We start from the raw sequence: 17,794 nt of genomic DNA, 5'->3' as shown, positions 1-17,794 counted from the left end.
TTGCCAGACTGAGCCAGTTCTGCCCACCAAAAGCTCCTCCCATCCTTAGCCTCACACCAAAGTCCCCATGGAGCAAAGTCCACACACTTGCACAAATATCCGGTTTATCTGCTCAAATCCAGAGTAAATCCTAACTCTTTTTAATCTGGGCCCTGGAAATAGACTCCCTCAAATCTATTTTTAAGAAACCCTCCAGACTTGATTTCAAAGTGGCATGAAAGGAGGGAGAAAGAAGTCTGCCATTCTACTCATGTAGTGCCAGCATGACCTGGCATTTAAATTTTTGCATAGATCTGTAAAAAACTGCTGAAAACAATTTTGCTGTTAGGGTTGAAAGGACTTGTAAAAGTTAAATATACTTGTAAAATGTGAAACGAGTTTACTGTCAGGGAGCAATTGTACAGAAGTGATTCAGAACCTCTCAACTAAATAATCACTTCCTATATCTTCAGCAGGATATCAGCAGTGAAGATGCTCAAACAGTAAACTAGCAACAAGGGATACTACATGCCAAGGAAGGAGTCAAGGTAACTGCCAACCATAAGGAGAAAAGAAAGGTGTGGTGGTTGGGGACTCATTGGTTGGGGACTCATTGTGTGCCAGCTGGACAAGATGAACCAGGAAGTGTGCTGTCTTCACCTTGCATGTATCTGCCAAAACTCAGTCCTAGACTTAGTGTGATGAGTCCCATGATTGGAATATTGCAACTCAAGGGTATAAGCTGTTCCAAAAATAATAGATGTGGTACAAGAAGAGGGGGAGTAGCATTACAAGTCCAAGACAAATTCACATGTACAGAAATGGGAGTGATCAGAGTGGATAAGCTGAGAGCATCTGGGTAAAAATAAACAGAGAAATAAATAAATGCAACATTGTGGTAGGAGTTTACTACAGAGGTGGTGGCTGATGCTTTTCACAAACAAAGAGATCTCAAAGATGAAAGAAGTAATTCAGGGGGGAATTCAGTTACTCTGATATTTGCTGAAATACTAACTTTGCTAAGCAGGGGTTCTCCAACAAATTCTTAATGTGTTTTTCAGATAATTTCTTATTTCAAAAGGTACAGGAAGGAAGAAGGGGATCAGCAATCCTGGACGTGATCCTAACCAATAGGGAGGAGTTAGTCACTGCAATATTTTAGGGGGAAAGTGACTACGTAATGCTAGAATTCACAATTGTGGGACAGGGCAAAGAAAAGTATAGTCAAACATAGACCTTGGATTTCAGGATTTTAATAAGTTTATGGAATTATTGGGTTGAATTCCATAGCTAGACATGCTAAAGGAAAATGACACCCAGCACAGATGGCAATTCTTGAAAGAGTTGCAAAAAGCAGAATCACAAACAATTCCATGGGATAAAAAACATGGGTAACATCTGAAAGAGCCAATGTGGCTGCACAGCAAACTCACAGAGAAAGAAAATGGAAAAAAAGAAGTATGTGCAGTATATAGACTGGAAGGAAGAACAAATCACCAAGAAAGAGTACAGATGTGTAGTCCAGGTTTGCAAGAATAGTATAAAGAATCCTAATGGTCAGAATGAGTAGAGACTGGCTAGGAAAGCAGGGAACACTAAAACAGTGTCATACTACATTAATTCTGCAGTGCAGCTGCAGCTGAAATTACAGCATATTCATGGTGACTATGGTATTTACAATTTTTTAAGGTAGTTATCCTTATGAGTCAGCATAGTGTAGTGGTTTGAACAATGGAGTATGACTTTTGAGATCAAGACTGAATCACTTGTTTAGCCCTGGAAACTTGCTGGGTGACCTTGGGCAAGTCACTTCTCTCAACCTAAGAGCAAAGGTAACCAGCAGTTACCTTTGACTCAGCAAAGGCAACTCCTGCTCTGAGCAAATCTTGCCAAGAGAACCTCATTGATAGGGTTTCTGCAAATCAGATATGACAAGGGGATGCTTTATCAGCAGATCAACTGATGAGATCCCCCTGATTAATCCATCTCCTTATTTGTAAGGCATTAAATGATCTGTGTTGGTATGGATGGAAATTTCTCTCTCAAGGCCCAATATTCCAATCTACCTCTGCCTGCCTGCACCTTCAGAAGAATGGGGAAAGACAGAGAAATATTCCTGCCAATGATTCATTGCCCTTTGTTCTTCTATGGGTCTTAAACCTGCTGTCTGTTTCTTTCTTGAGCAAGGCTGCCTGATGCTGTCTCCTAAGGCAGACTGTATTCCTGGGATCTGCTTCCATCTATGAATAGCCCCAGACAATGGTCTGCCTTTTCTGTGATTACTCAGACTGTCTTCCTTCCATCTAACATGTAACAAATACAACTGGAGTTAAACTTCATTGGCTAAAATTGCAAAGGCTGATAGACAAATTAACAAATGACAGACAGACAATGAAGCTAGGCTATTTAATAAAAGGAAATTAAAAAGAGAAAGACTGAACGAGATCAATACAAATGACACACACCCTCCCAAATATCATATCTCTTTCATGTTCAGCTACTATTACTGTTAAAGCTGGCAAACTCTTTCCCCTTAAATACTGGTGGAGATAACTGACTATGTGATTTCTGTGATTCACCTAACCTCTCTGCATGAACACTGTGAGACTGCTAGTGAGATCCTTTCCTCAATAGAATTGTCAATGAACAAGGTTCCTCCCTCTTTCTTCTCTTCTGCATCACAGTGTGTCTTTCTTATACCATTGAGGTACAGACACATTCTCATTTTTTCCTAATTATTTTTTATGACTGGATCTCCCTATGTGTCTGAAGCACTCTGGACTGTGCCATTCTAATGCAGAACTGAATAATCAAGCCAAGGAAATCAGATCTAGAGCTGTTGGAAATAAGTTCAAAAACTGTATTTGTTTTGTTAGTTCGCTGTATCAGTTGCACAAACCTACTAGTTTCCACTTTTTTAAAAGAAAGGATGCAACTTGGACTTTTTAAAAAGCAAAGATGGAATCAGTACTTTGGTAGTACTGAATCCTATAGACTGTAATCTAAGGAAGTAGACCAAGTCTAAGAAAGTTTATGCTACAACTTCTTTCATACAGTTAGTCTCAAAGATTCTACAAGATCCCTTTGTGTATAGCCTGTAAGTAGTAATAACATTTGTATATAAAGTTTCCTTACCTTTGGATATGGATACTGCTTTCCTCTAGGATAAAGAAATCCAGTGAAGCGAGGAATAACCATGTTTGGTACTAAAGAATCATTTATCATAAGAAATGCCAGCCTCTCTCCATCAGGTGACCACCAGTGAGTAATATGAGAATGAAGCAGCTCCTCTGGGAGAGAAAAGAAGTTCTTAAAACCCAGGGAATTGGCAACTGGGGCACATAATTCACATACAAAGATCCCAGTTTACTTGCAGAATAGAAAAAGACTCATGCTGAATCACACCAAAGGCCTATATGGTCTTTGTCCAACAAGATGCCTGGGGGAAGCTCACAAGCAGGGTATAAAGGAAATAATTCCCTCCTATTTGTGCATGCTAGCAACAAATATATGCACAGTGATAGCCTACACTTTCTTTGGTATGGAGAGAGAGATATATTTATTATGACCATGACTCTCTGATAGCCTTTAGCCTTCTGCTTGTTGGAGTCCCACTGTAGACCACTTCATATACTAGTTTATTTACTCATCTTCCTGCTGCTTTTAAACTTATTATCTTATTCAGATAGACAAGAAAAAAGAAAGGAAAAGAAAATGATAGAGAAGACCACAGTCCTTTATACTACTCAGCAATGAAAAATCTGAGACCTTACATATGCCACTGAGTTTGTATATATTTTACAGTATGAAAAGGTTAGAGATGCACCAGAATCTTTGAGGGTGTCTGACAATCTGTTGGAAGTTTATGTCTCTCTTTATACATTCAGTAAATAACAGGGAAGATTTTTTTTGAAAAAAATGCTAAATAGGATCGTCACTTCTTCACTGACCTGCATGAACTGTAGTTTCTTTGAGCTTATGTCTATAACTATACAATACATTTAGGGCAGTAGTGTTAATTGTGCATTTCTATAAGATTTTGATATACCCAGTAAAACTATACATGATTCAGGAGTAGCTGTGTTGGCCATACAACAAAATCCAATAACATCCAAAATCCACCAAACAGTGGGCCAACCAAAATGCACAATATGTATGTTGCAAGCTTTTGAAGTTCCACCAGCCTCTTCCTGTATTGTTTTAAACACATTTCCTGATGAAAAAGCCCATGGAGCTTCAAAGCTTGCAACATGTATATTGTGCATTTTGGTTGACCCAATAGAAATATTACTGTTTGGTGGATTTTGGATGCTATTGGACTTAAACATGATTATGTATAGTAATAGTGCTATCATAAAAAATAATGGTAATTAAAATAAGTTGTCTATTGACTTCAGGTCAACCTCAACTCATAATGACCTTGTGAATAGACACTTTCAAGATACCCTATCCTTTCTGATTATATCTGGAAGACTCAGGGCTATATCCTCCTTAATTAAGTCTATCCATCTGATATGTAGTCTTTTTCTCTTCCTACTGCCTCTTACCTTTCCAAGCTTTGTTATCTTTTCTAGTGAACCATGCCTTCTCATATGGCCAAAGTACAATAGCCTCAGTTCAGTCATCTAGGAATAGTTCAGACTTGATCCTTTCTAGGAAGTACTCGTTTGTCCTTTTAGCCATCTTATGGCATCCTCAGAATTCTTCGCCAGCACCACATCTCAACTGGATTTATTTTCTTACTTTCTATCTATCTTCACCATCTAGCTGTCATATTCATACACAGAAATGGGAAATATGATGGGATGGACAATCTTAACTTTAGTACTCAATGATATCATTGCACTTCAGGAACTTCATGGCTACCCTTTCAATTCCTAGTCTTCTTCTGACGTCTTGACTGAAATCACCATTTTGATTAGTGACCAATCCAAGGTACGGGAGGTCTTTAACTATTTCAATTTCCTCATTGTCTACACTGAATGTATGTAAATCCTCTGTCATCATCATTTTTGTTTTCTTAATGTTCAACTGTAACCCTGCCTTAGCACTTTCTTCTTTGACTTTCCTTAGCAATTGTTTCAAGTCTTTTTTATTTTCTGCTACAATTCAAAGATATAGCTGTCTTAATTTGTAGAATCAGTATGTACAGAGTTCTTGTAGCATCTTTCAGACTAACTAAAGAAAGACGTTGGCAGCATGAGTTTGTGTATATTTAAGTCTACTTCCTCAGATGCATTTGGTGGAGTGGTAAGCAAGGGACAGACTTACATGTGCCCTAGGTGTGTGAGAATGTCAATTTGAATTTGAGGACCTGTCTCTGATAACGTCACCAGGAATCTTTCTTAGGTCTCCAGCTTTAGCCCTGAAATTTCAGGACATGTGATTTGGACCTGGCAACTCTAAACTGCTGTACTGCATACATGGTTGCAAACCCTAGAAATGTCCAGGCTTGTTACTAAAAATATAGCAGTAGACAATAAACACCATAATTTTCAGGACTGTTACTAAAAAAGATGAACATGTTTTGTCTTCTGTTCCATTTCCCATTCAATTTTTCATCTCAAAGGAAGAGGATAAACAGGATTTTGAGAGTTTAAATGATTGCTAACAAAGCCTTTGCTTACTCCATATGTGTAGCATGCTTTTATTATAAGTGCATACAATTATGAAAGGAATCTTTAAAGGTAAAAGAACAATCAACAGCATTGTCCTAGAATGAATAGGTTTTTCCCAGAGAAATTGAACAAGTACATTTACAATGCCCCCTGTGTTTATAAGAAAACTAAAGTGTATTTGTGCAACTTACCTTCATATAACCAGTCTGCAATTCCATTAAACACAATTCCTTCTTTTCCAGATGATGTTAGTCGCAAAGAGCTACTCTTTACATCAGGTTGGTAGTAGATGTTATTTTCAAAAATATAAATCTAAGTTTGGCAAGAAAGAAAAAGATTTTACAGATGTCAGTAAATGTTTTCCTGTTTGGTGACAGAAACACATTTTTATGTAACATATGTAGCCAAGCAACATCAGAATGTAGTCATGATGGCAAAACGTATGAATGAGGAAGAACAGGGAAATTAGTAGAGGCTGTAGCAGTTTGCTTTTGCTGAGTCTGTTGAGAAGGGCATGATTCCACCCTGAGTTATTGAGCATAAATTCCTTTCCCACTTTGAATACAATTTGCAGTGGTTGAAGTAAACTAAAGTCAAAGAGGGAAAGTGGACAGAAAATCAGGACATTTTAAAAGCAACTGAAAAAGTGGGACAACATGACTAACCAAGACTGTCTTTGACAAACTGGGACAACTGGAGATATGTTTTAAAGGAGAAAATACAAAATACATGTCTATAATAAGATGAACCCCAACAGAAAAAAACGTTCAAAACAATGACACAAACACACACAAACACATACACACACACAACATTTCTTTATATATTGACCATCGTTTTACTTGCTTTGTCATGTTTGCCTGTTTAGTTAAATAGGCCATGGGCCAGGTGTTAAGTGTCATTTGTCAATAGATAGTGGACTAATCTTCTTTCTTAAAATTATATCAAGCCCCTGCCTCCCCCCCCAAAACCCAGCATGTGTATGGTGTTAAAAGATGTATTTCTATTTCAATAGCCTCTAATACTACCATATATGTAATACCTATATAATAATAATAATGTAAATGAAATCACTTAGTTCTCTGCAGGGCATGTCCTTGGATTTTTTTTTATTTCTATTAAGATGTACATTTTGGGCATTGTCTCAAAATAGAGACTGACAAGACTGAAATAAGGTACTTAGTGGAAGCAGACCATCTATTAATTCCTTTCATGCGTGCAAATTCGAAGGTATCTCCTGATTAATTTTGACAGTACAAACAAAAGGGAATTGCTGATGTACATCAAAGGCTTAATTTAAGAACACAGAAAGAAGATTCAAAGTAGATTGGACCAAAGGCCTGTATAGTCCAGGCTTCTGTTCATGTAATGTCCAGCCAGTTAACATTAGGAGACAACAAGAACATTTTTGGGGTTCCCTTGCCCACAATCGCACACCTCCAGTAGAGGTGTTCTACTCCAGTGTTCCACTCCATAAAAGAGCCTGTTGTTCATGAGAGAATTTGGTTTGCTTAGTAGAATGTTAGAAAAGGATCATGTAATATGGTCTGACAATTCTATTTTCCTGGAAGTCCTACAGTGGTGGGCATACTGTTAGTCACATATATAAGCTTAAGTCCAGCATACACCTGTATGTCAAAGTAGACATCTTCTTTCATGTGACTGATTTACAGGGGTGATGACATTTTACTTGCTTGGACTGTTTCAGCTTGTCAGTTATGTTTAAGAAGTTGATCGCACTTACCTTAGAATGGCCTGTGAGCATTCTTAAAGGGGCCGTTCTGGGGATGGGAGGCAGCAGGGAATGCTGTATACTGCACAGCGAGAATGCTGTTGCCACCACCAAGCGTTCCCCTTCTGTTCTGGGAGCTTTCTGTTCCGTTCTAGAGGGCCGATTTTCAAGAACGCTTGAGAAAGCGTTCCCGAAAATTGGCCCTGGGGAATGCTCCCAGAACGGAAGGCATCGGCGTTCTTGCTGTGCGATATATAGCGTTCCCTGCTGCCTCCCGTCCCCAGAACGGCCCCTTTAAGAACGCTCAGGGGCCGTTCTAAGGTAAGTGCAATAAACTCCTAAGTGTGCCTCTGCCTCTCTGTAGGTACCATCATCATCATCATCATCATTATGCTTTATTTATATAGTGCTGTAGATTTACACAGCACTGTACATACAAACAATAAAATGGATAAAGTAAACCTGCCCATGGCGTACAATCTAAGAAATAATAGCATAATACATATAAATAATACATGAGGTCTTTAGCATGGCTCTCTATTGATCTAAAATGATGGCTCTCCATTTATGAAATACCAATTTTGGACTGTTCTTTATCGTGCCAATTAATTTTTGAGGCCTGGTGCTACTCCCTGGAAAAAAAACTCCACAACTGTACATCAGACCAGTGGTCTCCGCTGGCATGGGTTGGAGGCCACTGCCACGCTCTAATATGCTACCATTATAACACATATCAGATTTAAGTCTGTGTAAGGACACAGCATCTGTTACAGTACTACATCCTATCCTTCTTGGGTTTTTGGGAGCTTCTGCTACACTTCAGACTTCAAACTTTTTGCTTCACATTTTCTAATACTGTTTGCTCTTTGTGAGGTCCAATTTTTGGGACCTTGTTTGCATCTCCACCCGTGAGTATCTAATCATCTTCTGAGCTCACAGAGATGTGAACACCTCCAGAATGGGAATGTTTGGTCCAGGTGGGCTGACTAGTATTAAATGGTTGAGCAAACAGAGCATGTGCTGTGGTCTTTTTGCTACAGCAGCTGAAGACAACAGGCCTGGCATAATCACATCAGATTGCCAGATCTTGAGAACATTATGTTCTTGAATCATTGGACTGGCTGTGCTTTGGTCTGAGATGCTGCAACAGAAAATTTAGAAAAGGGTAATATAATAATAATAATAATCATAATAATAATAATACGGATTTATTTATATCCTGCCCAATCACATGGAATCTGGGCAGGTTACAACAATAGAGGAGTACAATGTAATACAACACAATTCAAACAATATCAAAAGAATACATTACAAATAAATAAAGGTCATAATTAATCCCTTCCCTCCCCAGCACAACTCCACTCAATTAATATTAAATAAATTGAAACAAAATACAAACATATCATAATACCATAATAAAAATGAAGAAAGTATAAAAATACAAATTACAAAACACAATACATAACATAATAATAGTTAAAGAATTACATAGCATATAATCAACTAACAATAATTGACTCTGGCTAGAGGGGAAATACACACACACACACACACACTAAATATCAAGCAACAATAAAATAGTTATAAAGAGCACTATAGTCCATGTACCCTCACAGTCATTATAAAATATAATTCCTCATAATTAATAAAAAAACCAACTATAATTAGTTGTAGGGTTGCCATAATTGTCCACTAAAACCTGGGACAAAATGTAGGACAAAATCTAGACCAAACTGTAGGACAACCACAGGACAAAACTCAGCCCAAAATGTAGGGCAATTATACTGTCCTGATGGTCTTCATTAATGTACCAAGGTTATAATTTATTTCTGATCAAATTTCAGTGGTGCTTTATTTATTTATTTATTTATTTATTTATTTATTTATTTATAGTCAACATGTCAGCTGCCTAAAAGGCAGGAATTTACTGCACTAAGTACACACCTAAAGCCTCTATCCAGCAAAGAAGGGGTAGAATAGAAGAAGTGTAAGAGCCAGCGTAGTGTAGTGGTCCTGGAGACCAGGGCTCAGATCCCCATTCAGCCATGGAAATCCACTCTTTGGCCTTGGTCAAGTAACACGGTCATAGCCTCAGAGGAAAGCCATAGCAAACTGTCTCTAAACAAATCTTGCCAAGAAAACCCCATAATTATCCTAGAGTCTGAAATGGGTTGAAGGCACACAACAACAACAATAGACTAGGGCACTGAACAAGGGGTTTGCAGACTCATGACACATTGGTCTGAGAACTGACAAAGAGGCAGAGAGCATGGGCCAATTTGGTATCATCCTGTACGGACAACACAAGTCAATAGCCTCAGGCCAGGACTGAGCACACTGGGTGCAGATACAGCAGGTCTGGCCTGATCCCAACCCAGAAGACCCTTAGCATGCTCTAAAAAGTCACTGTTTGCATCAGAGTTTCCAAGAAACTGATGTGAGAGATGGAAGATTGCATAGCTGTGTGCCTCCTTACCTGCCATCACTGCAACATTCCCTCTGGAGGTTCGAGTCATGGCCTATGACATTGGAACGTGATAGAAATGGGCCAGAACTATGGGCAGGATATGATGGGGCTGGTTCATGGTATTCTGCCAGTGTGTATAGGCTCTAAGTCAGTCTACTGGATAAATACATAATAGTTTTATGTTAAAGATTGTAAGGGTTTCTAAAGGTGCAACTCTTATAGACTTGCCTGAGACATATTTCTGAATAGAAATGTATATAACTGCACTGTAAACTACCTAAATGCTTTTTAAACCTTCATTTGTAGTCACCTTTTAAATTACTAATATAATTCTAGTAGGGGAAAGCTGAGACAAGTTTCCTTCTTTCCTGCACACCTTTCCTTTCATGAGCATTTTGTAACAAACAAATAAACAAAGCCCTTTTTTCTGTTTTTCACTTGATGATGTTTCTCTGTCATTTGACGTCTTCTGCTTCACTTTCACAGTTCTTTTTCCCCATACTGAACATTTTATATTACTGGTTGTTGCACCCTATATGATTTTGTTGATGCCACAACAAAATGCCACTCTCTTTCTATATAAGAGAAGAAAACGTTTCCAGAAGTTTCTGCCACAAAATTATAACAAGGGTTTGTCTGTGCAATGTTGTTGTGTTGTTTTCCACATTTCAAGCAAGGATTTTTGGGTAAAAAAAATCGAAAAACCACTCTGTTTGTAAAAAAATACTTTTTTGTGCAAAACAACAACAAAAGTATACTTATGTGTGCGGTATATACTCTTGCCCAGGAGTGACAAAATCTCATAGAGGACAACAATTTTAATATGTGGTTCCATGTATCAAGAATCTTGTTGTGAGAATATATTAATAAAAACTTGGATTCATACAGAGCTTTGCTGCTTTCATGTGAAGAAATAATTTCATATGCAGTAGCTAGCTGGAATCCTTAAAATAACTCTAGATGCCTGTAAACATACATGTTGACCTGAAATATCAGTATTAGAGGCAACCATGTGCACTGAGACCAGAAAAAGAGTATGTCTGTCTAGCAACTGCATCAGATGCATTATTTGCAAATGAAATATTGGACTCAAAGAATATTTAATGAAATCCTAGATTTCATAATGACACTGCAGAACCGTGAAAATGCCATGCTCTTAAAAACTGTTAAAAGAGAAGGTGCTAATATGGTATCATACAGTATTCTCATAAATTTATCAGTGGCTTTGTGCCCAATTTTTTTTTTTTTTTTTTTTTTTTTTTTTTTTTTTGGCGTGATGATAAGAAATAAATTGAAAAAGGCAAAAGGTGGAACCAGCTACACTATCTTGCATATTTTATTTTATTTTTAAAAGAAAAAAGATTCTCCTTTTTAGTTCCTATGACTGGAAACATCATCCTACTCGGAAATAAATCCAAATACATTTTGTGCAGCTTACATTTAGGTAGATAACAATATGACTGTAGCCTAATACATTTGATTGCAATTAATTAATAGGCCAGAAACACTGAAATATTTGGAAATACACTAATAGATTCATATTCTGAGGTTACATCATAAAGATAGTACCCTCTGGTAGTTCTATTCATGTAACATTGTTGTTATTTCACAAGTAAAATGATAGAAATGAATAGGATTAAAGGGAGTTTAAATTGTGACAGTTATCACATGTGCTTAGTGATACTGTGAATAGTAAAGTGTTCTGTTGTACTAATATTTTATAGTCCTAAAAGGATTGTTTGATGGTTTACATTTTTAGTTTCATAATAAAGAGGCATAAAATAAGCATGACATAATTGTTTGGGGTTTATAGAATCATAGAGCTGGAAGAGACCACAAGGGCCATCCAGTCCAGTCTTCTGCCATGAAGGAATACATGATCAAAATTCCATGTCAAACAGCTCTTATTGTCAGGAGGTTCATCCTAATGCAGTTTGCAGTTTGAATCCATTGCTCTGGGTCCTGTTCTCTAGAGCAGAAGAAAACAAGCTTGTTCCAGGCTTGAAATAACGCCCCTTCAAATATTTAAACAGGGCTATCAGATCACCTCTCAACCTTCTCTTTTCCAGGCTAACATTCCCAGCTCCCTAAGTCTCTCCTCATAAGGCATGGTTTCCATATCCTTCATCGTTTTGGTTGCCTTCCTCTGGACATGCTCTAGCTTCTCAACATCATTTTTGAATTGTGGTGCCCAGAACTGGACACAATTTTCCAGGTGAGGCCTGACCAAAGCAGAACGGGTGCTACCGCGACTTTATCCGCATCATTCCCATCATCTATCAAGTTGGTAGTTTTATCAAAAAGAAGAACAAAAGAGAGAGATCAGGTTAGTTGGCATGACTTGTTTCTCAGAAAACCATGTTGATGTTTAGTGATTAGGGCATTCCCTTCCAAATGTTCACAGACTCTCTGTTTAATGATCTTTAATTTGTCTGTTGACGTCAAAGGGATTCTGGGTGTATGGATTATGGATTATCTAGATTGATTTTAGTCTGCCTTGCAGTATCCTGCCTGGCTATGGGACTCAGACCTTTTTGGTCATACTGGTTGACAATCTACATGACTCTGGAATGTGGACAGGAAATACTTTCCTTGATGATTCGGTCAGATATCCTGCTGGTTTTGGGTTGCATTGACTATGACATCCTTTTGATGCTTCTGCCTAGGAAGAGAGTTGATGGCAATGTTTCATGGTGACATAGGTCCCACTGTGAAGGGCCATTTGAGAATTTAGTGCTCAATTATTATCGTGTCCCTCATGTTATTTAATATACATCTGCCCCTCTGTGTTCATGGATCTGCATCCATCAGATTCAACAGTGAGGTCTTCGTATCTGCTGCAATTTGGTTCCAGGACCCCCCATGGATATCAAAATCCATGGATGTTCAAGTCCCGTTATCTGCTATAGGATAGTAAAATAGGATATAACATGGCAAAATCAAGATCTGCTTTTTTGAATTTTTTATTATTACAGGGCGCCCTTCCCTTATGCAGGGGATCCGTTCCAGACTCCCTGTAAGGGAGTGTAAGGGAAGTTCTGTGAATGCTTGAGCCCCATTTAAAACAATGAGGCTCCTGCATGCAGCAGCAGCAGCATGGTACACATGCCCACGGGTACATGCGCCATTGCCTTTCATGGCACGTAAAGCACGCTTATGTATGATGCGGGTGCACTGTATGTTCAAGCCATGAATGGTTGAATCCATGGATGCAGAGTTTGTGGACGGAAGGCCACTGTATATGTGAACCATCTGGGACTAGTTGCATAGAGTATATATACAGTTGTGAGGCCATCAATATATCCATATCAAACACTTTTATGTCTCATTTCAATCTAAATCAAGGTATGATTATCTTGTATGCTATTGGTAATGGGCAAAATGAAAACAAATACATTGGAGCTGAATTCAGAAAAGATAAAGGTATCATTGGTTGGTTGAAAGGCAGATCAGGGGACAAAGATTTAACCAGTGCAGGAAGTGTTTATACTTTTCCTGAAGGCTCAGGTTTTCAAGCTGCCCTGAACCTGAATGTCAAATGTTTACTTTGCAAAGCTGAGCTCAGCACTTCCACTGTTTTCAAACTATTTTGATGTTCCCTGGTTAGTGTGAAGATTTTAAAAGGCATTAATATTGCATTTCTTTTAATAAATTTATTTTCTTTCATTCATTTAAAATTTTAAGCTTTTTTAAACAAATATTTTAATCATGTCTGTTAGATGGCTTGAGAATTTTATTTTAAATGGAAAAATGTGGTGGACATGCCCTGTGGTGGAGAACTTCTGGGAAACACTGCATAAAACAATCTGTAAGATCTTGGGTATAACTTTCAAATGTACTCTTGAACTGTACCTTCTTAATATGCTACAAAGTATACTTATAAAGGATAGGACTAAGTATTGGAAAATTATATTATATATGGTATTAGTGGCAAGAATAATGCTTGCACAAAATTAGAAATCCAAAGAGATGCCTTCAATAGATAGTCGGATGCTTAAAACGTTGGTAGCTTCTGAACTAGATAGGACATCAAATGCAATTGATGAGGATGCTAATGAAAAACAAAAGAAATGCTGGCAGGTTTTGTTTTTTTAAACATACTGTGAAGAAATCTGGAGCTGTACAAATATAGAAACTTAAGAACAGAATTTTGAACTATTATTATTAACCTTTATTTATAACTAGAGACACTGTGGATTTAATCTCTTAAGGACACTCAGGCGGGATACAAACCGCCGCTTTGTGGTGCTTCCCCGCCGCCGCCGTTTGCTCCGCGCGGGAGCTGCAGCAGTCAAACCGCGCGGCTCCCGCGCAGAGCAAAAAAGAAGCTCCATTTCGGAGCTTCTTCTTGCGGCGCCTCTATGACGTCGCGAGGCGCCTGGCACGGACTCGCGACGTCATAGGCGCCGCGACACGTCTGGACGCTATGCGTCCAGTACGTAAAGATGGCGGCGCCCATGTAGAAGGGGCGCCGCCATCTTGTACGTATAGGATACGTACTAGGGTTAGGGGGGTGCGGAAGCACCACCCCTTCCTAACCCTAGTACATATCCTATACGTACTATATGGCGGTTTGTATCCCGCCTCAATATACCAAAGAATTTGAGACATACCTTGATCTATCAGAGGAAGAAGTGGATAAACATAATTTAATATCTCACACCATTTAGACAATGTATTTGGAAGATATAGCGCTTCAGTTGAGCAGATAAATCTTAATGGTTTAAAATCGTTTTTATTGTTTTACAAAAGTGTAAACCAATATAATATGCAATATAACTTTGAGGGAAGGGGGGTGGAGGTATAGGGCATTTAAGTAACTAATAAGTAACAATATTTGTTATTCTTTTCTTTTAAATAATAAACGATTTTTTAAAAAGAACTAGAAAAAAATAGGGAAAAGCTGTAAAGAATAAATAAAAAAGATAAATGAACTGCATCCCTTCCTGGAGATATCTGATCTTTCCACTGTGACACATGCCTTAATTACTGTCTGAACTATTATAATGCACTCTGCATGGGGCTGCCTTTGAAAAGTGCTCTTTCCACTATCTTATGATAAAAGACTCTACTTCCATGGTATCTGAGAAGAAAAGTAAATTTGCACTTCCTGTCTGTTTTCAGAACAGGCCTTAAAACTCAGAGTTTTTAATTGATGCCAAGTACTTTATCTTTGGCAGAATAGTTTCACTCATAAATAGAACAAACCCATTCATAATCAACAAAGAAATAAAATGTCAACATTTTACTTCTGCCATGGAAAGGGTATTTCTACAATTTTAAAAACATGTAGGATTTCTGTTTCTCAATTATAAACCTACCTGGAACTTTTGTTTTCTAAGTGAATGGAAACATGTTTCTAACTAAAGTTTTATAGTTTTAGTGTGACCCATCTTGTAGGCTGCCTGAATAAATACAACTGGATTAAGTAGAATGCATCAAAGATAATGGAATTATTCATTGAAAGTTACAAGGATCAGTAGGCTTTGTGGCAAGTTGCCCTCTGCACATCAGATTTAATAGCATCTTAAAATTTAATGTTCCAGACTAATAGATAATATCAAAAGTCTGATGTCTTGATGTGGGGAGTACACAAAAGGTTCATTCCTAAATGGGACTTTTCTGTGATTTACAATATCGGAGGGGGACACATTAATATTGCACATTTGGTTAGGGTATAAAACACCCAAAGCAAATAAAAATATATGCATCAAACTCTACTATTTATAAAAATAACATCTCTTGAGCTAATAATGTGAAGTTTTGCATCTATGATGTATATCCCAGTGGGCAACATGTAGACTGTAGACTTCATGTGCTGAACCATTTTTGCTCAAGGGCTTGCAGTCTCACACACTCATACCACCACCCCAGAAAAGAAGCATTTACTCTTGAACAGTGGCATTTAATTTATTTTTAAGAAGCTGCATGCTCCTCCCCTAATTTCTTTACAAGTACATTCAGGTTTGCTCCAAAATTCTGGTATGCCTTTCAGCAGACAGCAGTGGTGGCACTGTCAGTGACAGTGTCCTGGCCAATATGCCCTCTGTCCCTTTTCCTCTCCATGGGAGAGAATTCAAAGTGCCATGGTATCATCCTGTGCAGGATGGGTCAGAAGTAACCCTTTCTGAAAAAAATATAGCTGCACATCTCTTCATTTGTGTACATCTACTCAGTTAATGACTTGTCTGTTGTATTTGTTATTGGTGAGCTTTTTAAAAACAACATTACAGAATATGGTAGGTGAGAGTTAGAACATATTTCCATTTTCAAAAAGGCAACAGAAAGGAATTTTAATGATTAAAAAACCCTATCAAGTTAGGACCAGTGTAAATGATATATCATTGGCTCACTCTGCAAAACTATGACATTGGAAGTTGAGGCTGATCGATAATGATATTAAGCAATATCCCAAATTCTTTCTGTTAATAACTACTCTTACATACAGCCACATTGGAATAGTAATCTAACTTGGGTCTCACTCTGGGGAAAAGTCAACATATAAATGACATAAGATAAATAAATAAAATATCCATACTTTCACCTTATGATTCAGGAATCCAGATAGGGAGGATGTACTGTCTGGGATCAGCATGGATGCTTCAAATTCATTCAGTTGTGTATTAAATTATGAAAAAAACTAGATACTGCTGTGATGCTAAATTTTTCTCATTGCCATTATTAGTTGCCAAGAAGGGTTAAACAGTGAGACACAGACATCTCTTCTGATTCAGGAGGGATAAGAGTGATACTGGAGTGTGCATCTTGTAGCTAATTCTACCACTGGAATGTTGATACTAGTAATAAGTGTTGTAAAAGAGGAAATTTCATAAATATACATAAATACATGTCCCAATACATAGATGTAATATAAAAGCAAACAGTAGCATCAATATTTTTTATGAGCACTAAAGTAAACACTCACTTATGGTACAAATGCAAGCATATATACTGAAAAGTCCTGCTAAATTAAATGGAATGCACTACCAGGACTGTAACCTAAAGAATAACTCCTGGCCCAAATGTTTGCTCAAAATATACCCTGCTTTGTCTGCAAGCAGCCACACTGTCATACAGCAAGCCATATTTGGCTTGCATATATATATATATATATATATATATATATATATATATATCGCCTTTCTCCCAAAGTGGGGCCCAAGGCAGCTAACATATATAAAACACAACATGCTGACATTTTGATTACTAAAAAGAGGAAGGGTTATTTGAACAACAAAATAGTGTAGGAGTAGAAGGTAACTGAGGCTCTGAAGAAATTTCTAATGGAACACTGACAGTGCCTAAGCCAGATGGAGAAGCATTATGAACAGTATGAAAGGTCCATAAAATGTGGCCGTCTTCAGCATGGTCACTCCTAAATGAAAGTTATAAAGGATATAGATATATACCTCTACTGTTTTGGCGTTTGAGGATCCTTCTTTTTACTTAAAGAAAGGGAGCACATAGACTCAAGAAAAAGAATCAAAGTGATTCCATTTGCTTTAAGAAGACTAGGAAGCTTATCATATGAACGTTAAAACCAGATCAAGTGTCCCAGGCTGCAGCCAGGACATGAAATGGAGGCAGGGATTATCACATGCTAAATCGCAGCCGAATCACCGCCCATGCTCTGCCAGCACTTTTTAAAAGCCTAAAAGTTTCCCCGGTGTGTGGCTGCGACCCGGCTGATGGTGGGTGGCAATTAGGCGGCAGTTTAGCATGCAATAACCCCTGCCTCCATCTCAGATCCCAGTTCATGTCCAGGATGCTTGTTCCAGTTTTAAAGTTCATCTGATAAGCTCCTAGAGTTGCAGATTCACAAACAGCATAATGACAATCATTTTGATATGGGTATTAGTGTATTTATGTATGATGACAAAACAAGGCCATCTTGATCTTGATTTCCCAGAATCTCTCCCAGGAAGAAACTATATCATACTTACTCTTAGATGCTCAGTTCCTCAGTTAATGACTAAATATCCAATTTATTAGCTTCCA

At 37.9% G+C, this 17,794-nt stretch overlaps 1 protein-coding gene across 2 annotated transcripts in view; it reads right to left on the bottom strand.

Annotated features, from left to right (window-relative positions):
* The window catches only part of DPP10 (dipeptidyl peptidase like 10), an 817,369-nt gene that overhangs the window by 87,823 nt on the left and 711,752 nt on the right, over positions 1 to 17,794 (bottom strand). For both annotated transcript variants that reach the window (XM_089520160.1, XM_089520161.1), the window contains exons 8-9: positions 5,789 to 5,909; positions 3,115 to 3,269 (exon numbers count right to left, since the gene is read on the bottom strand). In XM_089520160.1, the coding sequence (XP_089376286.1) occupies positions 3,115 to 3,269; positions 5,789 to 5,909 (276 nt within the window). The remainder of the gene's footprint in view (positions 1 to 3,114; positions 3,270 to 5,788; positions 5,910 to 17,794) is intronic.

The sequence above is a fragment of the Sceloporus occidentalis genome, unplaced genomic scaffold, assembly GCF_023333645.1.
Source record: "Sceloporus occidentalis isolate IW3139 unplaced genomic scaffold, rSceOcc1.0.p SCAF_4, whole genome shotgun sequence".
In the NCBI taxonomy this organism is placed as follows: domain Eukaryota; kingdom Metazoa; phylum Chordata; class Lepidosauria; order Squamata; family Phrynosomatidae; genus Sceloporus; species Sceloporus occidentalis.
Note: the sequence above shows the minus strand (reverse complement) of the source record. Positions and strands in the feature narration are given on the sequence as shown.